This window comes from Marmota flaviventris, chromosome 3 (assembly GCF_047511675.1).
Source record: "Marmota flaviventris isolate mMarFla1 chromosome 3, mMarFla1.hap1, whole genome shotgun sequence".
Taxonomy (NCBI): Eukaryota; Metazoa; Chordata; class Mammalia; order Rodentia; family Sciuridae; genus Marmota; species Marmota flaviventris.
This window is the reverse complement of record NC_092500.1, coordinates 65480546-65503182: the sequence shown is the minus strand read 5'-3', so window position 1 is coordinate 65503182 and position 22637 is coordinate 65480546. Positions and strand designations below refer to the sequence as shown.

Below are 22637 nucleotides of genomic sequence, written 5' to 3'. Positions count from 1 at the left end.
CAGTCTCATGTTGTGTTTGGGTGGGAACTGGAAAACAGAACAAGAAGAATGTTTCATCTCTATTGTGTTTAACAGTCACTTGACCATTACTCCCAGCTTTTCAGGGGAAGATGAGCCTGTTTCCACTGGTATCCCTGATCCTTCTGAGAAAGGATCAGCAGGAAGTGGGGAGGCACAGATGTCAGAGTGGTTTATCAGGAACCTTGCAAAGGCAGCAGCCTGAGGTTATTCAAAGACAGAACACCTGGGTTTCAGTAATTTTTCTGCCATTTGCCAATCTCTTTTGAAACTTGTTTCCTTATTTCTAAAATTGGAATCCTGGGGCTGAGGGTGTAGCTTAGTGGTAAAGCACTTGCCTAATATATGCAAACCCCTGGGTTCAAACCCCAGGACCAAAAAAAAAAAAAAAATTGGAATACAAACATCTTATTTAAAGTGTGTTGAAGAGATGAAGTGAGATCATATTACTAGAATGTTGGTTCCATAAGGGAGAGATCATGCCTTCTTATGTTCCTGTGCCTGCTCCATCACAGGCACATGATATTTGACACATTAACCATTATTATACATTCCTCAAAAGATTATATCCTTTCTCTTTACTGAAACTGTCTCCCTCTTTACCTTATTGTCAGTTACCTCCCAAGACTCAACGACTCTGGTTAGGAGCTGAATGAACTGAACCAGCTCCATCTTCCCATACCATTCTCTCCCTTGTCCACACAATACCTCTGGCTACCGCTTCAAGTTCCATGTCTGACTCTTCCTATATTTGAGTATGGGTTCAGAGTATGCTGTTTTCTGCATCAACCTGGAAGTTTCCCAGGGAAGACTCATGTTTGCTCTTCTTTCCCCACCTCGTAAGGGTTCAGGGCAGGAAGAAGAGGGTGCTAGCTGGGTGGCTGGTTTTCCTTTTGGGAAATATTTGACTCTGAGGTTCAAGTCCCCTTTCCTTTTCAATTTGGATTTCCACTCTGAATTTCATAAAGAATATCAACTCTCTTATTTTATAGACGCAAGATTTAAAGTCTAAAGCAGGCATTACTTGAGATTTTGGAGTCCATGCTTAAAAAGGAGAGAAAGCCCAAAGTAAGGGCACAGTGTTGATGACAGGGTAGGTCAAGACAGAGTGAAAGAGTGAAGCAAGCTGGTCATGGTAGTGCACACCTGTAATCCCAGCAACTCAGGAGGCTGAGGCAAGAGGATTGCAAGTTCAAAGCCAGCCTAAGCAATTTAATGAGGCCCTAAGCAATTTGGTGAGACCCTGTCTCAAAATAAAAAATAAAAAGGGCTGTGGATGTGGCTTAGTGGTAAAGCACATCTGGGTTCAATTCCTGGTTTAAAAAAAAAATCAATTAGTGTACCTTTTTTTTTTTTTTTTTTTAACCAGGTTGAACCCCAAGGGTGCTTAACCACGGACCTACATCTCCAGCCTTTTTTTCTATTTTTTTGAGACAGGGTCTTATTAAGTTGCTTAGGGTGTCACTAAGTTGCTGAGGCTGGCCTTGAACTTTCGGTCCTTCTGCCTCAGCCTCCTGAGCTGCTGGGATTACAGATGTGCACCATCAAGCCCAGCTAAGTACTATGTTTTTTAAAAAAATTTGTTTTGTGGTGCCCAGGATTTTGGGTATGCTAAGCAAGCACTCTTCCACTGAGTTCCATCCCTCGCCCTTGGTATTTCTTTAAAAAAAAAAAATGCTATTATTTGTGAGATTGTTTTTCCTTCCTTTTTCTTTTCGTTTGGGGTTTTTGTTCTTTTTTTCAACCACAATGTGGCTTTCTCTGGGGTACCTCCTGCTCCCCCATACTGTTTCTAACCCAACCTTCTCATAAGCAGTCACTCTCTCTGATCTATCAGATTTGTAATCAGCCTTTAGAAAGGCTGAAACAACCACCAAGGTTAGAGTAAGTGAAGTAACTTAAGTTCAACACATAAAATCTTGCCCTTTTCCTCTTCTGTTTCACAGGACTTCAAAAGACAGAAAAAGTATAAGATCCTCTCCCTTTCATTGTGATCTCTGTTTTTGTTTTTGGTACTGGAGATTGAACCCAGGGGCACTTTACCACTGAGTCACTTCCCCAGCCCTTTTAATTTTTATTTATTTATTTATTTGAGAGAGAGTCTTTCTAAGTTGCTTAGCGCCTCTCTAAATTGCTGAAGCTGGTCTTGAATTTGTGATCTTCCTGTCTCAACCTCACGAATTGCTGGGATTACAGGCCTGCACCACCACATCTGGCTCCATTGTGGTCTCTTTTTTTTTTAGTTGTTGATAGACCTTTATTTTTTATTTATTTCTATGTGGTGCTGAAAATTGAACCCAGTGCCTCACACATGCTAGGCAAAGGCTCTACCACTGAGCCACAACCCCAGCCTTCCATTGTGGTCTCTTAAAGTCAGGAACGACATCTATATTCCATCACTGCTCAATTGATAACCCACTTGAGAGAGAGTTGGTTGCCCTTTATCCTTCCAAAGCTGCCTCTGCCTTTACAATACAAATATTTCAGTTGTTAAGCCTGTGCTATTCATCTATATGCTTCTAAGACTGTAACTCTTAGAAAACCAAGACTGTATCTGAAGTCCTTCTTGTATCTCCATCCCCCTTTTTCTTCTGGCTTACCTGTTTTCCCGTTGATGGTAGGTGGAAATTCGAAGCAAAAAAAATACATTGGACAGTTACAAAAATGCCATTAAAATGTACAGAGAGTGTCCACCTGATCTGGACAGGCAGGTTAAGTTGTAATGGGCAGCCTACCCAATGCTGGAGTAGGCTACCCAGATAAGAAGGGCACAATTGAAGAGATGCTCCATCATCCTGGGCAGTGTGGTCTCCAAAGCCAAAGGGAGGGTACAGGAAGCAGATATGGGTCATTAAACCACCACCAGAGGCCAGGAAGGGGTAGGTACAGAAAGAATTATGTAGATTCTTGAGTCCTCAGGGGATGTCAAAAGCCAAGTTTTAGTGTCAGTGTCTGGCATCACAGCTGGTTGTCACCGTCTTTGCCTTTGGGGAAATTACCCTCCAATTTCATCATCTGTAAAAAGGCCACCATCCTGGCCTTATTACGAGGACGAACCCTGCAGCGCGGATGGCCGCCAACGCTGGCTCCTTTCTGTCATGTTTTCTGGGTCAGCCTGAGGGTTGTTCCTGACAGAAACCGTTGTCTCCTGGGCTTCGCCCAGCCTTGCTCAAGATGGCTTGGTGTTCTCCGTTCTCTCCCATCTGCCAGTTTTCATGGACACCCACTCCCCACCCCACTTCCCCGGGGGTCAGCGGGGACCCTCCTCCTCGGCCCAGGCCCCGCCGCCTACCTTCTCCTGGGCCCTGCTGAACTTCTTCTGCACCTGCTTGGCGAAGAGGCCGGCAGCGCCGCCCGCCTTGCCCTCGGCCATCCTGCCGCTCCGCTTGGGGCAGCTGGCCCAGCTCCCTGTGGTTTCCAGAGGCCCCCCGGGAGGAAGTGCTGCGGCTCCCAGCATGCCTCGCGCCAGCCAGCAAGCAGGCGGCCTGGGCCTCCCTGCCCCCAGGGCTGCCCTCCTGCCCCCAGGGCTGCCCTCCTGCCCCCAGGGCTGCCCTCCTGCCCCCAGGGCTGCCCTCCTGCCCCCAGGGCTGCCCTCCTGCCCCCAGGGCTGCCCTCCTGCCCCCAGGGCTGCCCTGCACTGGCCAGGCTCTACAGGCCACCCCAGCCCCACACCAAAGACACCCCCAGCCTTGAAGCCTGGGCCGCAGACGCCAAGGCCCATCCACAGCCCCAAACAACCCAGCTCAGGGTGCAGCCCAGAGTAGCAGGCTGAGGGCCCCGTGGGGACATCCCCAGGCTGGGTCATTTGGTCCTCACTTTGCCTGGTGGCAGGGGAACATCGACCCCATTGAACAGGATCTTCAAATGTGAGCCTAGACTCATTCCTTCCAGAAAACAAATTAGCCAGCACATCAACATTGGAAAATAACAAACAACCTGGCAGAAAATGTTGAGTTCAACTCACTGTGACTATTTATTGTATCAGAAAACGTCTCTCAGTTCTAGGAGTATTCGTGTGGCGTGGGCAAGTCAACTGTATTTCTTGCCCCATGTTGCGGTTTAGCTAATGCCTAAGTCTGGAATTGCTAGTGAGAGAGTGCCGAAAGGAGCCAGGGCTCCAGATATGGATGTGAAAGGGAGCAACAACTGCAGAGAGAAAATGAGGCGATCTTATTTAAAAAAAAAGGACTGAGTATGGGAACCTGTGCAGGGGACGGGGAGCAAGTTTTTCTAGTTGGAGTGCAGTATACTAGATGGAAGCCGAATGTGAACTCAGACACAGATTGTGCAAATTAGGGTGGGGCTACTGAGATGACAACTGTTGTCTCTTTAGAGATGTGGATGTGGAAGTTACTCTCTGACCTGTTTGAGGGGTTAGCTGGAAATTAGGATATTACATTTGGAGGAACCATTTATTCAAGGATTCTACAGTGTGGGGCTGGGGATGTGACTCAAGCAGTAGCGCGCTTGCCTGGCATGCGTCGGACCCGGGTTCGATCCTCAGCACCACATACAAAAAAAAGATGTTGTGTCTGCTGAAAACTAAAAAATAAATATTAAAATTCTCTCTCTCTCTCTCTCTCTCTTTAAAAAAAATGGATTCTACAGTGCATATTAAATTCTTTCAAGGAAGGAAAGGAGATCAAAATATACTTCCCAAGAAGTTGGAGGCCTTCCACAAAATTACCTGCTGTTGTTTTGCACTTCTTCCCCGCCCCCAGTAGACACAGTGCACTCAAACTAAACTGTGTGCCAGGCATTGCTGGTGCTGGGAAGCCAAGGATGAATACAATGCAGCCCCTGACCTCAAGATGTTCACAGTCTGGTGGAGCTAGGTTGGTAATCAGATGATTCCACTGTAGTCTGCTTAGTTCATTTACAGAAATGGACACAAAAATTTCAGGCAATAAGTGATTAGTGTTTATTCTGATTTTAGCTTTTGTGATCATCTGTGAGAGCCATAATGGTAAAGATGGAAGGATTTGATGTTGGATGGAGGGGAGAGGAAAGAAATGCAGAGGATGGTGATGCTGCTGGGACACCAAGAGAAGATAACAATGACAACAGGTGCATCACTAGCAGAAGGAAGCTGATACCTAGGGTCATTCCCAAGACTCCACAGCACTCTTAGCAATGCATCGCAGCTACTACCTTCTAGGAAACTCTCTTCAGTGCCAGTATCTTGGGAACTGAATTTGATGGTCACCCAGTCATTTAGTATTAGAGCAGGAACAATACTTAGAAGTTGACTAGATGGGTAAATCAAGTGATAGAAAAGGATTAATTTGCCCAAGCTACCCCCTCTAATTCAATGGACAGGAACTCAGGTGTCCTGACACCAGCCCAGCTCTTATAGTATATACCACATTCTGGAAGCCTCTGTTGATATAATAGGACCAATTTCAGGACCTGTTTTAGCTAATTTCCCCTGCTGTAATGTTTACTACCCTAGTCCCTCCTCTCTGGCCTTTAGTGATGGTTATGAAAAGCAGCTTCTCATCTGCTTAGACTTCTTCTTTCATTTCCCCCTTTGCTTTCTCCTAGGCCACTCTTAACAGACTGAGCCCTTGCTAGGACAGAGCAAAATTATCAGTTTCCCAGTTCTCTGTGGTTTATAGAACCCTGGATCCAGTTGCTTATTTTAGTACCAGCCTTAAAGTGCTGATTCACACTTAGCTTGAGGCCCCATCCTGTTGTTGCCTCTTCCTTTCTGTTCTGCATCTCCCCCTCAACCTTTTCCTTTGTTTGTTTAGTATCTTCTTTCTCTTTATTTAAAATCTGGTTTGTTTTTAATTCTTTGTTCCCCAGTCCCCTAACTTGCCACTTCCTTAGTGTTCTGGCATCTGTCCTACCAACCTAATCCTATACTCCTATCTCTAGTGTATCTTTTTTTTTTTTTTTTTTTTTGGAACTGGGGATTGAACCTAGGGGCACTTAACCACTGAGCCATGCCCCTAGCCCTTTTAAAATATTTTATTTAGAGTCATGGTCTGACTGAATTGCTTAGGGCTTCATTAAGTTGCTGAGGCTGGTTTGAACTCATGATCCTCCTGCCACAGCCTCCTGAGCTGCTGGGATTACAGGTGTGCACCACCATGTCCAGCTCTAGTATATTCTTGTAGTTCCTGTTGCCCAGAAGCTTAGGGTAAGCATTTGTTCTAGGCACTGGAGGGGGAAACATAAGGAGGATGAGCCCACAGTCTATCTTGAGGAGTTAGGGCACATTTGGTCACTAAGGAACTTTTAAAAGAACTTTATGCCTTTCAATATAGCAAATATGCATAGGAGGGGGGCATATGAATAAATTAATGGATAAGGAGTTCCTAAAATAGCCTAAAATGGATAATGTAAAACTGCTCCTCCTAGGCTTAGTTTGTGAACTGGTAAAGATAGAAGCAAAAAGGAAGAAGCAGCCCACAGATATGGTGAAATCCAAAGTGGGTCCTATAACTTCATTTCCTCTAGAGGGCTTAATTACAAATAGACATAGTATGATAGTGTACATTCATTTTTATTTGCTTTTTTTTTTATCTCTCATTCAATAGTCTCTTAGATTGTGCCCCCACCCCACCCCGTTGGGAATCAAACCCAGGGCTTTGGTCATGCTAGGTAAGCAAACTACACTGAGCTATACCCCCAATCCTGTTTTTCCCTTGTTGATCTCAAGTCCTATTGCAGATCTAAGAACCATCTTTGGAAGACCAATGGACTCAAGATAATGTTCAGTTGTTTTCAAAAACCTAAAGGAAAAAAAAAAAAAACAGTTATGTCCACAGTCAGTAACTTCTTTTTTTTGGTGGTACAAGAATTGAACTCAGAGATGCTCTACCACCTCTACCACTTCTACCTCTCAGCTACAGCCCAAGCCTTTTTATTTTTTTTTAAATCTGAGACAAGGTCTCACCAAGTTGGCTGGCTTTGAACTTGGATTTTCCTACCTCAGCTGGGATTACAGGTGCGTGTTATAGCACCTAACCCACAGTCAGTAACTTCTGTCTACCTTCTTTCTTAGTTTTTTAAGACTCCCAATTAAGTACGGCCCTATGATGGGTTTATAAGGATGGGGATAAAGAGATTAGGTCTTAGATATGTCAGTATTATAGGTATATGCTCAGGACATAGCAGCAAGGACAGACTTTGAAATTGCTGTGAGCCAAGATTCATGTCACAAGACTCCAGGATGCATTACAAGTACACAGTGAGATGTATTATGTGGCTCTACTACCACATCAGTGTAGGTAGAGTCTCACTTAACTCTCAAGCACTGCTTAAGGTGGTAAAATTTCTTTCAAAAGTTAAAGCAAATTCTCAAAATGCCCTTAGAAAGAAACTGTGGGAAAGGAGCATGCCTGAGGGCCCCACAGGCGTTTCTGAGTTTCATTTTCCCTTGACTTTGAATTAGGATATGTGCCTGGTTCAGATCTATGGTTGCCCCAATCTTAGCCTAAGCTAATAAGCAATACAGTGAAGTCTGCTCAATGGGAAAGGGAACTCAGTAATATGGAGGGAAAGTACACTTCCCCTCTAGGGGAAGGGAAGGAACTTTACATAAGGAAAACAATTATTGTCCCAGCCCACCTTTTGCTCCCTAACCCAGCCAGTATATGGATCTCAAGGTAACCTGTTTCATCCCATTATTTGAGAGGACTCACTCTATTTATCCAAAAGATGTAAGCAGAGACTCGGGTGAAGACTGTGGGCTTCATGGAGACATTACAGCCCAGGCTGGACACAAAGCTGGTCACTCCGTAGACAGAATACTTGCCTCTCACCGAGCAATGGAGGGGACCTCCAGAATCACCCTGCAAGGAAGAGAAGCAGAGTCCTAAAACTAGATTTTTTGATCTTTCTGCCTTGGCTTATGGTCTGCTCATCCCACCCCCACCCCTCTTTGTGTGTGTGTGTGTGTGTGTGTGTTTAGTTGTAAATGGACACAATACCTTTATTTCACTTATTTACCTTTTTTTATATGGTGCTGAGGATCAAACCCAGTGCTCCACATGTTCGAGGCAAACACTCTACCACTGAGCTACAATCCCAGCCCCTGCTTACCCCTTTCTTTTTGTGAGATCTTGTATAGTTTTAAAACTGCAGTTCAATTATCTACTTCCATCATATCTTCACAATCAAAATGAATTTCTTCTTCCTTTCTAAACAACCAAAGCACTTCTTCCTCTCTTTGCAGCAGTTGCCTTGTATTTTGGTTTCATAATTTGCTTCTGCCTCCCACACATATCTATGAACTTCTAAGTCAGGAACTATATCTTACTGGTATCATTCCTCTTCACAATGCTAGCATAGAACGCTTTTGTTGTTTGTTTTTGTGGTGCTGGGGATGGAAAACCAGGGCTTTGCCCATGCTAAGCACATACTTTTGCCACTGAGCTACATCCTTAGCCCAAGCACAGAATTTTGAACTCTTTTTTTTTTTTTTTTGGCAGTACTGTGGATTGAACCTAGGGATCTCTACTACTAAACTATACCCACAGTCATTTTATTTTATTTGTTTATTTTTGTAGTACTGAGAATTGAATCCATGGTCTTGCACATGCTGGGCAAGAGCTCTATTACCAAGTTACATTCCAGCCCCTTTTATTTTTTATTTTTTCCCATGCTGGCCTTAAACTTGTGATCCTCCTGCCTCAGTGTCCCAAGTCATTGGGATTATAGGGATGTGCCACTGTACCCAAATTGAATTTTGAACATCATAAATTCAATAGTTGACTTAAATTGAGCCTGGGATAGGAGAAGTACATAGTTCTAATAATTCCTTTATCCCCAGTATTTAGATCAATGGGTCTAATTATACCAAAATGTTCAGAGAGTAGGTAATCAACACATGTTAAATTAAGTGTGGTAAAGAGAAGAGAAAGTGATGAATAAGGTAATGGTTATGTGCTCAGGCTTAGCAGTACAATGACCCAGAGGTTTACAGACTAGGATCTCGATACCGTTCTTACTCAGCTTTTAGAATGCCAGGTGTATAATACCAGACATAAAATTAGAAGATCCCTAGGTTCAATCCCAAATTCTGAACAAAATAAAAAATAAGGGGTTGGGGATATGGCTCAGTTGCCTCACATGCACAAGGTCCTGGGTTCAATCCCCAGCACCACAAAACATACATACATACATACATACATAAATAAAAACTAAGAGAGAGGGGTAAAGGAATAAAAAGTGAAGGCAAACTCTATGCAGGGAGAAAAAAGAAAATAAGCAATAAAACTATAGTTAAGGGCTGGGGATGTGGCTCAAGCGGTAGCACGCTCGCCTGGCATGCGTGTGGCCCGGGTTCGATCCTCAGCACCACATACAAACAAAGATGTTGTGTCTGCCGAAAACTAAAAAAAAAAAATATGAAAAAATCTCTCTCTTTAAAAAAAACTATAGTTAATATTGCATCCATGATACAAGAGAAACGTCATTAAACAGTATGGTTAGAGAACAAAAATTTACAAATCTGATAGTAGAAATGAAAGTTTGGGAGTGTTGGAACATAGAGTGAACAAACAAAATATACAGGAGAGGACCAGGAGATAAACATATGAACAACAAAAATTCTAGAAAGGGCTGGGGGCAGTGGTGTATGCAGCTCAGTGGTCGAGCAGCATACGAAAAGGCCTGGGTTTCAGCTCCAGCACCAACCAACCAACAAACAAAAAATTCTAGAAAGAGAAAACTAAGAATGTAGGGGAAAACTATTAAGAATAAACATTTTTCAGAACCAAAGATTTGGAGTTTCTACAAAGAAAAAACCCCACTAAGTATCCCTCATAATAAATATAAATAGACCTTCACCAAGACACAGACCAATAGTGGTAAGAGTAGCTGAAACAGGTAGGTTAAAAATTAGTGGAGAAGCTGGTCATGGTGGCTCAGCCCTGAAATCTTAGTTACTCCAGAGGCAGGAGGATCTCAAGTTCAAGGCCAACCTTGGCAAATTTAGCAAAATCCTGTTTCAAATTTTAAAATAATAATAATATTAAGGCTGGGAAAAGAGAATAAAATCATAGCACTTGCAGGTAAATGGATGCAGTTAGAGAAGATAATGCTAAGTGAAGTTAGCCAATCCCAAAAAAACAAATGCCGAATGTTTTCTCTGATATAAGGTGACTGACTCATAGTGGGGTAGAGAGAGGGAGCGTGGGAGGAATAGAAGAACTCCAGATAGGGCAGAGAGGTGGGAGGGAAAGGGAGGGGCAGGGGGTTAGCCATGAAGGTGGAATGTGATGGACATCATTATCCAAAGTACATGTATGAAGACATGAGTTGGTGTGAATATACTTTATATACAAACAGACATATGAAAAATTGTGCTCTATACGTGTAATAAGAATTGTAATGCATTCAACTGTCATTTTTTAGTTATAGTTGGACACAATACTTTTATTTATTTATTTTTATGTGGTGCTGAGGAGCGAACCCAGGCCCTCACACATGTGAGGTGAGCGCTCTACCGCTGAGCCACAACCCCAGCCCCTCACTGTCATGTATTTAAAAAATAAATTCAATTAAAAAAAAAAAAGCTGTTACCAGCAAAAAAAAAAAAAAAATAGAGGAGAATGTAGAGTTGAATTAGTGATGTACTGACTATGTATTCAGCAAATGAAAAAGTTACTGACTCCAGAGAAAACAAAATTAACATGAGAAAGAAAAAGTAATCATAGAATACTACATGATTTACTTGTGAATAGCATTTTACATAATCATAATAAACACTGATTGTTAATCTAATCAAAAATATTTGGGGGTGGTAGAGAGTTTGAGGAGGTGATGGGAAAAGCTCATGGCTGGCAGAAGGAGACAGACAATGTGTGGGCATAAGAGAGATCCATATATTCCATAATACCTGAACTGAAAAGTTAAGTAGTAATGTTAAATATATATTTTAGGGGCTGGTGTTGTAGCTCAGTGGTAGAGCGCTTGCTTGATATGTCTGAGGCACTGGGTTTGATTCTGAGCAGCATATATAAATAAATAAAGATCCATCGATAACTTAAAAAATATTTAAAAATTAATTAAATAAATAAAGTTATTGTGTCCATCTACTATATATATATTCTTTTTTTTCCCATAGATGGAGGTAGACTGCAAAAGAATCAGTGGAAAGAGTTAAAAGCGGACCCCTCTTTTATTATTCTTTTATTTATACTGATTATTCTTTTTCACTATGGAGTCTCTTGGTCTTATTTGCCAGTTTAAGCAATTTGATAGGTATAGCTTCAATAAAACTTAACCTTAAAAACAAAACAAAACAAAACAGGAAAGGAAAGAAAACACCAAAAGTTCAAATTGGAGAGAATTCTTTTAGAGAGGAACTAGCTGTACCCCACCCCAACTGCTTAGGAAAATTTTTTCTTTTTAGACTACTATAATCAAAACAAAACAACCTGAATCTCCTTTCTATATCCTACCAGGGATTTGACAGTTTTTCAGAGCTACAGGAACAGAAGATAATTAAATTGTATGAAATACCATTGTCTTATGCTAATTGATCGGAAAGAGAAGGGGTTCTGAAGGGTGGAGAGTATGGCTGAGGATTTTAGGGCAGAAAGAAGAGCTGAAAAAGAATTTACTGGAAATGGGTCCATTGAATCAGGAGCAGCCCTGTGAATTCACTCTGAGGAGAAGGGAACTCAGAATTCTGAAAGGCCACAAGACACTATTTGGGAAACTCCAGTGGGAAAACACCTAGAAACACAATTGTCTCAGAGAATTAACAATTTGGTGGCAGCTGGAAGAGAATTACCCTGGTTTTTCAGAGTTCTAAGCCTTGAGAAAGCAGAAAGGTGTGAAATTTACTCAGAAAGATATAAATCTTAAGAGGTTATAGACTGGGCTGGGACTGTAGCTCAGTGGCAAAGCACTTGCCTAGCATGTGTGAGATACCGGGTTTGATCCTCAGCACAACATAAAAATAAATGAATAAAATAAAGGTATTGTGTCTATCTACAACTAAAAAACAAGGAACAGTTATAGACTGATGAGGACTTAGAAAAGGTTACATATGCATTAGTCTGTTTCTCTTGGCATTTAAGTTTTAACACTGGGAAAGTCATAGAAAAACTGGGGTAAGTTGGTCACCTTATTTCCATAATTCTTTGGGTGTGTGTGTGTCACAAAAATCCCTTTAATTCTGTCATCCTACTATTTCAGCCATCCAACCAGCTTCCTCCTAGTGACATCTCTTCCTCCTCCATGTAGCTTGTACCTTGTAGTTGATCTGCAGTTCTGTTCAATTTCCAGAGTCATGCAAGAAACCCAGGTCTGGATTAATCCATTCCCTCCATCTGGGTCTGTGAGTAAGATGGAGTATACATCCAGGGGGTCACTACATGGTCTCCAACTTCAACACCTTGGAGGACAATCTTCCTTCCCTTCACCTCTTTATTCCAAATGCATATAACCTTTGCACCTTCATTTTTAGCAGTCAAGTGGACTCTTCCTAGTTCATGAGTAACCAGAAGCAATAATACAGAACACCTGACAACTTGCAGCTACCCACCCTACAAACTCTTTCACATTCATGTGTATGTCTGGTGTCCCTCCTCCTCGTCAAAGTCAGTTCCCTCTGTGCTCTTGGTTCCATCTCTCCCTTCTCTTCTGGGATCTTGTACCATCCATTATTCCCTTTCTAACTTTGCACTCAGTTTCTTTCCCTTTTAAAAGATACATCCCCTCCATGATTTGCTGTCATTAAAAGTACCAGACTTTTTCTGTTCCTCCCATTCATCCAAGATTCTTGGGAGAGTTATTTACATTCTCTGCAATTTTTCTTACTGCCTCTTTATTTCTTACCCTTTTTAAAAAAATTTTTTTAGTTGTACACGGACACAATACCTTTATTTTATTTATTTTTATGAGGTGCTGAGGACTGAACCCAGTGCCTCACACATGCTAGGCAAGCGCTCTATCACTGAGCTATAACCCTAGCCCACATTCCTTACTCTTTGATTGAGCTTCTGCCATCACCACTGAAACTGCTCTTGCTGTGATTAACAGTGATTGGCCAGTTGCCAAAGTAGCCACACTGTGTGATGACCTGCAGTATTTCCTGAGATTCTGTAAATCCCTGCTACACATTTTTCTCTAACTCTACTCTTCCTCTCTTACTTAGAACTCTAGTGAGTTCTTTGTTCTTCACCTGGCCCTAAAGCACTCAAGCATTTATGTTCTTGTAGTTTTTCCCTAACGCATTGCTTTTCATTCTACTTTTCCCTGGGGTGGGAGGTAGAATATCAGTTGCTCTCAAGTGTCTCCAACCCCACTTTCTGCCCCCAGTTCCTCTTTCTTATATCTAATTTTTTATCAGTTAGCTTAATATTCAAATCATGCAAATCATGGAGGCCATACAATCTCTGTTGGAACCTTTATATTGTAGTACAAAGGCAGCCCTAAAACACTATGTAAATCAGCTGAGGCCATGTCCCCCCAAAAAAAATGTCATTTAGAACACTGCAAATTTATATATTTTTCATGTCATCAAATATTATTCTTAAAAAAAATTATATATATATATATATATATATATATATATATATATATATATATATATATATATATATATTGTAGGTGGACACAATGCCTTTATTTTTATTTACTTATTTTTATGTAGTGCTGAGGATCGAACCCAGTGCCTCACCTGCACTAGGTGAGCACTGTACCACTGAGCCACAACTCCAGCCCCTAAAATATTATTCTTTTGATTTTTTTCCCCTAACTATCAAAATGGACCATACCAAATCAGGCAGCAGGCTGGATTTGGCATGTGGCCCTTAAACCTCTGCTCTGCTTTAAGAAGAGGCCCTTAAACCTCTTCTCTGTTCATAGGGAACGCCCAGTAATTCTTCATGTGTTCTAAGATTCAACTAATGTCTTTATTCATGCTGTTCCCTTTTCTAAATGTCTTCCCACCCCCACCCCCACCCTTTTTTTTTGGTCTGGCTTCCTTCTATTTAACCTTTAGGACTCACAGCACATTTTACTTTCTTGGAGAAAGTTCTTCTCTGACTCCATGAGTACTTGTCCTCAGGTCCCCATATCACTCTCTGCGTGTCTTTATTTTAACACTTAGTCACAATGTATTCTAATATCCTACTGGATGCTCCCCCACTTGACATTGTCTGATTCATTCACCTTTGTATCCCTAGCACCTAGCACAGTGCTTGGCACGTAATAGATTACACACCATTGTTGAACTGCATTAAGAAATCTGTAAAGTGGCTGGGCGTGGTGGCTCATGTTTGTAATTCCAAGCAACTTGGAAGGCTGAGGCAGGGGAAACAAAAACTTGAGGCTAGCCTCAGCAATTTAGCAAGACCCTCAGCAACTTAGTGAGCAATCCTGTCTCAAAATAGAAATGAAAAAGGGTTGGGATATAGCTCAGAGGTAAAGCACCCCTGGGTCAAATCCAATTTGGGCACCAAAAAAGAAAAAAGAAAGAAATCTATAATATGACTTATTGCTGACTGATCTTGTCTAAACAGAGTAAAATTCTATTATATAAAAACTATTATAAAATTATTTTGTGTACTTTCCCTTACCATATTCTCTTGTAACCTACTGCTGTAAATACTACTGGGGTAAAGGGGTGGTAATGGAGGAAATACAGGAACAATTGGGATTGATAGGAGTGGGAGCTACCTTACACCCAATTACAACCATCTTTCCAGCCCCAGCCCCATTCCTGTCATAAAAAATCTAGGTCACAAGTTCTGAAGAACATACATATATACCAATATACAAATATTAGGCCATATACAAGCTTCTGAGGTGGGGACATTAAGTAAAACAAAACTTTTGGGGGATGGTACTAGGGATTAAACTCAGGGATGCCTTACCACTAGATTATATCCCCAGGCTTTTTTATTTTTTGAGACAGGGTCTTGTTAAATTGCCTAGGCTGCTTTTAAACTTTCGATCCTTCTGCCTCAGCCTCTCACATAGCTGAGATTATAGGTGTGGCAAGCAAGACAAAATTTTTTTTCTTTTAATATTTTTTTAGTTATCAATAGACCTTTATTTTATTTATTTATATGCAGTGCTGAGAATTAAACCCAGGACCTCACACATGCTAGGCAAGTGCTCTACCACTGAACTACAACCCCGGCCCAAGAAAGACAAATTTTAAGGCTCCTTTCAACTTTGAGATTCTGCGAGGATAAAGTTACTAACACAGAACCATTTTCACTCTGATACCAGAATAGGAAGTGGAGACTGTATGTGGATACCACAGTAGGAGTGGAGTGAGCCAAAGGTAGAGGGAAGTGGAGAGAGCAGAGGGGAAAGCAATGAAGTGGGACTTCTGATGCTTGTAATTTTTACCTGACATCCAGCGCTAACTCCATCTCCACCAGCACACATCATGGTGGTCTTCACAGCGGAACCCCAGTAGGAAGGGTGAGAGCAGGTGGCATGATCCACGGTGGGCATGGGCGCCTGATGAAGGGTCTGGGCTAGCTGTCCTTCGGCTAAACAGGGCATACAACACTGGAAGTCAGCCCCTGATGCTGACTAGGGAAAAATCCTTTCATACCCTGCTAAACTGTCCCAAGCTTTGGTGTACCATGGAGTCAGGGTGAGCTCCTTCTCTCTGCTTGTCATAGGTCATGAATCCTCCTCTCTCTTCTCTCACGTGCTAGGCAAGGGTTCTACCACTGAGCAATACCCCAGCCCTTTTAATTTTATTTTGGGACAATGTCTTGCTAAGTTGCCCAGGCTGGCCTCTCTCCTCCTTATATGGCAGCTACCGGCTTCTTCCTTTGGGGAGGTATCCTTGCTTATTGTTCCCAGTTTCTAAACCAAGAATCCTATTCCTGCTTTCTATCACTCATGGATAACTGTGTTAAGGAATTAGAAAGGCCTTATTTGTTGACAACTCATCTGTCTGTCCTACTCCTTACAATACAAGTAGAACAGTTATCACGCACACCTGTTTTTATTTCTTAAGAGCCTGGTGCAGCTGTTTTTATTTGACTCTTGTGGCTTTTCAAAGTCTTCAAGAAAGACAAATTTTAAGGCTCCTTTCAACTTTGAGATTCTGTGAGGATAAAGTTACTAAAACAGAACCATTCTCATTCTGATGCCATGTGCTATTTCTTTGGATCATTGCAACAATGCTTAATGTTATGGATCAAGAAATTGAACCACAGTGACATTCAATGAACTGACAGGAGGGCAGAGTTGGATTAGAAGCATGTCTCTTTCAGCTCTAGGTTTTCCCAATGGACTGGCTGGTCACAGCATGACTTGCCTGTCCTTCAGTAAAGAAAGTATCACCTTGTGGCTGACAGTCTTTTGCATCAAGATTAATGTTCCTTCCTATTTCTGTTCATAGCCTTCCTACCTTTCCATATTTTCTGAATAATATTCCCTATTTGAAATCTCATAATGATCAGAAGGGGGCTGAGACTTCCTCTGCCCTGACTCATGAGGATCTATAGCTACTCCTGGTTCATTTACTCCAACTCAGCCCAGTACCTGTCTATGGAGGTAGCATGATAGTATAATTACCAATAACGTGAGACCCAGGATGCCTGGCTTCTGAATCCATATTTGTACTAACTAGTCATGTGATTAAGGTCCTTAATTTCATTGGGCCTTAGTTTCTTCATGTAAGAAGTCTTATCAATCATTCTATCTATCTATGTATTTATTTATTTATTTTATACTGGGAATTAAACCCAGGGACAATTAACCACTGAGTCACATCCCCAGTCCTTTTATTTATTTTTTTTTATTTTGAGACAGGGTCTTGCTAAAGTTGCTTAGGGTCATCACTAAATTGCTGAGGCTGGCCTTAAACTTGCAATCCTACTGCCTCAGTTTCCTGAGTGGCTGGGATTACAGGCATGAGTCATTGCACCCAGGTGAAGTCTTTTTTAGTTCTTAGGGTCTATGAATCGCTGACTTGACTATTCCACAGCCTGTTCTTAGCTTAGTTTCATGTATCAGTTATTTTATCTATGGTCTTTAGGTTGTTGGTCTCTGACTATAAACACCTAGAACCACAGAAAGATATACTCCAGAAGCTTAGCTGCATTATCAAGATCCCAGCGGTAGATGGTGCCAATGTAGATAACTTACTCCTGGTCCTGCCCCAGCCTGTGATGGAGCAAGGATATTTGTTTCTCAGAATGATTCCTTTCAGGGGCAGAGCAGACAGCTGGACATAACTATTGAGGGTAACGCTCTGGGTTAGGCGCAGCAGGGCGATGTCATGGCTGCAGGAGGAAAGGAGACAGTTCACTGGTGGAATCAGGTCTTCCCTCTGATCAGCATTGGCACTGGTCAGTACTAAGCTTTTGTCACTCTATCCATCTGGAAACCAACACTTGCAAGAAGGAAGCTAACTTGCTAAGCATTTGAGTTTACAGTAGGACATTATATGTTTAACAGCACCATCTGCTGGAGAAACTTTTGTATTGCAGCCTGGCTCTGATTTGTGCATCCCTGGGAAGTGGAGAATGGGTAATCAGAATGGAGCAGATGGCATATTGGGGGCAGCTTTTAAAGAAAGATGTGAAAGACTGCATGGCTCTGAAAGCTCTGCAGAAGTGTCCCAATACTTGTACCCATCCCCACCTCCACACTCTACAGAATTATCACCTTTTTTCCTTTATTCTTTCTTTTTAACTTTTTCTTTCCTTCTCTCTCTCTCTCTCTCTCTCTCTCTTTCTTTCTTTTGGTGTTGGGGATGAAACCTGGGTCTTCATTCATGATAGGCAAATGCTCTACCACTGAGGTAAATCCAAAGCCTTGAAAAAAATCACTTTAATAATTTCTTCCCCAGGGCTGGGGTTGTGGCTCAGTGGTAGAGCACTTGCCTTGCATGTGTGAGGCACTGGGTTCAATTCTCAGCACCACATATAAATAAATGAATAAAATAAAGATCTGTCAACAACTAAAAAAAAATTTTTTTTAAATAATTTCTTCCCCTAAAGTTTACAACTTGGTTTTATGTAAGGTTCATTTTAAGAAATTTCCTTTTGACACTGGGTCTTAGCCCAGTGGGAGAGCGAGTGCTTAACATGCCTGAGGCCCTGAGTTTCTTCTCCAGCACCAAAAGAAAAGAAAATCTCCCTTTACTTATAGAGTGTATTCCATAAAGTGAATAATAAATAATAACAAACAAATAAAGCCTAGAGACATTAAAATAGAGAGAAGGGCCTTCACTTAATCAAATCACGCAAACCCACCTACATCAAACAAATCCTAAAGATCTTCAGAAATTCTCAAGCCCTCCCCAATCTAAATTCTCAAAGTTCTTCTGGATGAATGAGCCAGTTTATTACTCCCTGTAGGACACAGTGCCCAGAGATTCTCCAGACTCCTCATCAAAGGCCCCATAAGCCACCAAGTTTCAGGGAATGCATGCCCCTCTAGCCTCTGGGAGAACCAAGACCCAACTAGATCCAGCAGCTGGCTCATCAGCTTTCCACCTCCCAGTTCCGCCTTGTCCCTACCCGGCAGCCACGTCCTTGCTGTCCCAGTGCGGGTGTATCACAATCTTATCCACTTCCATGTACTGCTCCGTCCCTTCTTCCTTTCCGAGGTTGTGGTCCCCAGCCACCACACGGAAGACCATTGGGCTGGAGTGAGAGGGGAAAGCCCTGAGTGATTCAGGAGGCTCCTTTCCTCCTGAGAGGAAAGTTGAAAAGCCCTCTTTTATCTTTAGGATAGGAACCCATCTTAGTTGGCCCGCAGACAAGGATGGAAGACCCTCCAAGAGGAGGAAGTAACAAGCTCTCTCATTCCTTAATTTACTACTGACTTGTGGAAGTGGAAAAACTTACTATCAACTTCATGTTCACGGTTTATTAAGCTAAACATCTTCACCTGGGACATCTTCACCTAGTAAGCATAATGAAATCATGGCTCTTAGCCACAGAGGGACTTTAAAGGAAGTACAAACTTCTCAGCTAGTAATTGTGGTCCTGGAACCAGCCTCATCCAGGACTAACCAAATCAGAAACTTTGCTGAGTGGAGCCTTGTGCCTTCCAGGTGACCCACACACAAACACACACCACACACACACACACACACACACACACACACACACACACACACGGGATTGAACCCAGGGGTGCTTTACCACTGAGCTACATCCCCAGTCCTTTGTATTTTTTTTTATTTTGAGATGGAGTCTCATTAAGTTGCTGAGACTGGCCTCAAACTTGTGATCCTCCTGCTCAGCTTCCTCCCAAGTTGCTGGGATTAGAGGTACACCAGGTGATTCATGCTCAAAAATGAGAACTTCTGCTCATGACAAATATGAACAAACGGCTTTAGTCCTATGTTGACTAGGCACTTAGATATTTACTCACTCCTCATAACGGCTCTACAAAATAGGTATTATTACCTAGTTTTAGAGATAAGAGAATGGGAGACTAGAGGAGCTAAGTAAGTTGCCCAAGGTTACATGGGTAGGAGATAGTGCAACAAAATTTGGAAGGGATCCTTCCTGACTCCAAAACTTGTACTTTTCTCTCATACCCTTGCTCCACTGACTCCTAAACACAGATGGGCTGGGCAATAGCTCACTGCCCACACCCATATTATACTGCCCCAGTATAAGTCAAAGTTGCGTATTTCTCCAAAAAGGAAACTTTTTCCCTCCCAGGGGCTCAGAAATGTTATTCTTTGTTTTTTTCTCACTGGTCCACGCAGTGAGCCGCTGTCAACACCCAGTTCTCTTTGACAAGGGTCCCTCCACAAGTGTGAAACCAGGAACTTCCAGACTGGTACTGGAGGGAAACCTAGACGGGAAGGAAAGAAAAGACGAATAGGCTGGTGTTTGCCCAAAGTCTTTGCCCCCAAACATGTCACCTTAAATTCCTGACTTCCCTCAGCACATTCTCTTAACTTTCTGGACTAGGGAGAGCAGGCAGGTTTCCTTTGACCAGTCAATTACTATTGTTTGTTTGGTAATGGCTACTCAGGGGTGTTGTTGAGAAGGGGTGCATAGATGTTTCTGGGGTCAGCTGGAAAGAGTGCTCCATTGTTTGGTGATGTTTGCTGTGCACATGGATAGGGAAATAAAGGCACAATACTGTATTTGGCATTTATAGGCTAGTGTTGCAATGGGCCTAGAGCCCAGGTCCTTTTACCTCTGTACCCTGTTGGAAAGGAAATGTATCCAGTTGTAACTCCTTCATCTAAGCCCTATACCATTTAGTTCTCAAGAGCTCTCCCTTCAATGTTTTCAAGAAGTATCCTGTACCCCCAACCCAGGGAATACTTAGAAATGCCAATGCAATGCTTTTTTTTTTTTTTTAAGTTCATGCTTCCTTGTATCACACAGCGAATCTCCTGAAGATTGGGGCTCAAACTGTCATAAATTGAATCTAGTTGAACTTCCAGGTGTGGCTATTCACCAATCAATATGCCAGTTTTTGATTTTTTGGTACCAGGGATTTAACTTAGGGGTGTTTAACCACTGGGCTACATCCCTATCCCTTTTTATTTTATTTTATTTTATTTTTTATTTTTTGAGACAGAGTATTGTTAAATTGCTTAGAGTATTGCTAAGTCACTTAGCACTTCACTAAGTTGCTGAGGCTGATTTTGAACTTGTGATCCTCCCGCTTTGGCCTCCCAAACTACTGGGATTACAGGCTTGCCCCACTGCACCCAGGCTGCCAGTTTTATATATTTACATTTGCTTGGATCAGGGGCCAGCTCCTGCATGAAGCAAGTGGTAACTCTAGCCAAATAAGCACAGCGCTCAATGCGTGTAGTACTGTGTGGTGCGTGTACATTTGTACTTCATGCGCTGGTGAGGGCATGCGTGCTTGAAGGTATGTGGAGCCCAGTGTGTGGGTCTAGCACATAGTCCTACAGGTGTGTCATAGTAGTGTCTCTGAGGTATAAAAGTCGTTGTGTTTGGGTGCATGTCTGGGAGAGTATGGCTGGTATTCAAATACCTTCTTGCAAGGCTTTTGCATTTAGAAATCCACACAAGCCTGGTCCCATCCATCTTTAAAATAGACAGTTGGAGAGCTGCCTGTTGATCAGGATGCACACAGACAAGCACAACACTTTTTATGAGTGTGCAGCAACTCTTATTTGGGTAAAAGTTTGGGCTGTGAAGGAACACCCACCTGAGAGGGCCAGGAATTCTTCTGGGCCTCAGTCCCTCCAACGACCCGAGCATTAGTTTCTGGAAAGTTCGGGATGCTGTTTCCTTTGTGAGACAGAAGAAAAGTGAGTGATGACTAAGCATGGGGTCAGCCCTGGGTGGAAGTGGGGGTGGGGGTGGGGAGTGGTGGTTGTGCTTTGAGGAATGTTAGCTTTGTCTGCAAATTCACAGCTCTTTCCTAACAAAAGAGAGGCCCAGCTCTGAGTTCTCTGAGTTCTCTGAGCCATTTTTTGAAAGTAAGGGAGTCTGCAGTGCCAGAAGTCCCAGGAGTCCTGAAATTCTGTCTTGCTGTGAAGGACCTATCCAAAATCACCAAGCTAGGGACTAGAGGACCCTGTGATCTTAGCTCACCCAAGGTCACCCTGGGCTGGAGAAAAATCTTCTCCCATACTTTAGCAGGATTCTCCAGGGGACAGGGACAGACATGCACATCCCAGGTGGGCACTGGCTGAGGATGTCCTCGGTGAAGGAGGCTGGTGGAGAAGCCCAGGTACCCCCAGAAGGGGCTTCTTTCTACTTAATGATTCAGAGAACTGCCATCCAGAAGGGTCTTACCATGGCCCTGATCTTTCCTATCATGTGCTCCAGAAAAGTAAAACTTTTGCTGGATTCACAGGCAGAGCATCCCACTCTCCTCTGGGATAGGCAGCTGGCTCCAGCATAGGGAAGGCTTTCCCACCCTCCGGATCAAACCCCCTTACTGTGGAACTCAGGTCAAATGATCCACTTACCATAAAGGACTAGGGTGGCGAACACCAGGAAGCACAGCATGTTGTCAGCAGAGTAGACCACTGTCCCTTGCCTTGAGCCAACCTCTTTATACACCTCTTATCAGCAGCTTTGCTGACCTTCTTCCTGCCAGCTGGCAGGGCTGTGGGTGGAAGGCAGGGAAAAGCACAGGTGACATGGAAGTACAAATGAAAAGATTTCTTTTCAAGTAAACTAATTAATCTGTTCTTCAAAGACAGAATAAAGTTGGAGCTCAATTAATCATCTGCTTTTAGTTGAAAAACATCCAACAAAGTTTCAGAAATAAAATGGAGAACCAGGATGGCTTTCCCCTGGGGTGCACCCCTCATCATCCTACCTTGTCATCCGTCACTGCTCCCACAGTCCTCCGAAGCACCACAAATGCAAAGACCTGCCTGGTGCACTAGTTGATGAAGGCAAGGAGCGGGGAGTGGTCAGTAAGAGGAAGGAGGAGTTAGTCATGGTGGTGCACACCTGTAATCTCAGCTACTTGGGAGCTGAGGCAGTGAAGCAAGAACAGAGGTCAGGCAGTTAGTGTAGATAGATGATCAGGTCAAGAAGATAGAAGCTGAATGGGGTCTGGAAGATGGAGGCTGATTCAAAGGAAATGGAATGTTAATATTTTCAGGACACATTCCCTTCACTCATGGCTAAGTCACTTGCCACTGGAGTACTGAAATGCTAATACCTTCAGAGTCCTCTCCCCTACTGCAATCTGTTGTCAAG

At 42.7% G+C, this 22637-nt stretch overlaps 2 protein-coding genes across 5 annotated transcripts in view; both read right to left on the bottom strand.

The window, feature by feature from the left end:
* The window catches only part of Bin2 (bridging integrator 2), a 32050-nt gene extending 28622 nt beyond the window's left edge, over positions 1-3428 (bottom strand). Inside the window, exon 1 of one of the 4 annotated variants that reach the window (XM_027949741.2) lies at positions 3311-3428. In XM_027949741.2, the coding sequence (XP_027805542.1) occupies positions 3311-3391 (81 nt within the window). In that variant the 5' untranslated portion in view covers positions 3392-3428. Of the gene's footprint in view, positions 1-2618; positions 2831-3310 lie in introns of those variants that run through there. The other 3 variants (XM_027949742.2, XM_027949739.3, XM_027949740.3) reach the window with 3 other exon arrangements.
* Positions 3429-6545: 3117 nt separating this feature from the next.
* On the bottom strand, positions 6546-22275 carry Cela1 (chymotrypsin like elastase 1). The gene is made up of 9 exons (XM_027950000.2): positions 22249-22275; positions 21893-22032; positions 21124-21206; positions 19679-19779; positions 18486-18611; positions 17107-17243; positions 15346-15491; positions 7671-7820; positions 6546-6758 (listed from the first exon to the last, which is right to left on the bottom strand). Exons 2-9 carry the CDS (start codon positions 21930-21932, stop codon positions 6741-6743), a joined length of 801 nt encoding a protein of 266 aa, XP_027805801.2. The 5' UTR covers positions 21933-22032; positions 22249-22275; the 3' UTR covers positions 6546-6740.
* Between the last annotated feature and the right edge of the window lie 362 nt (positions 22276-22637).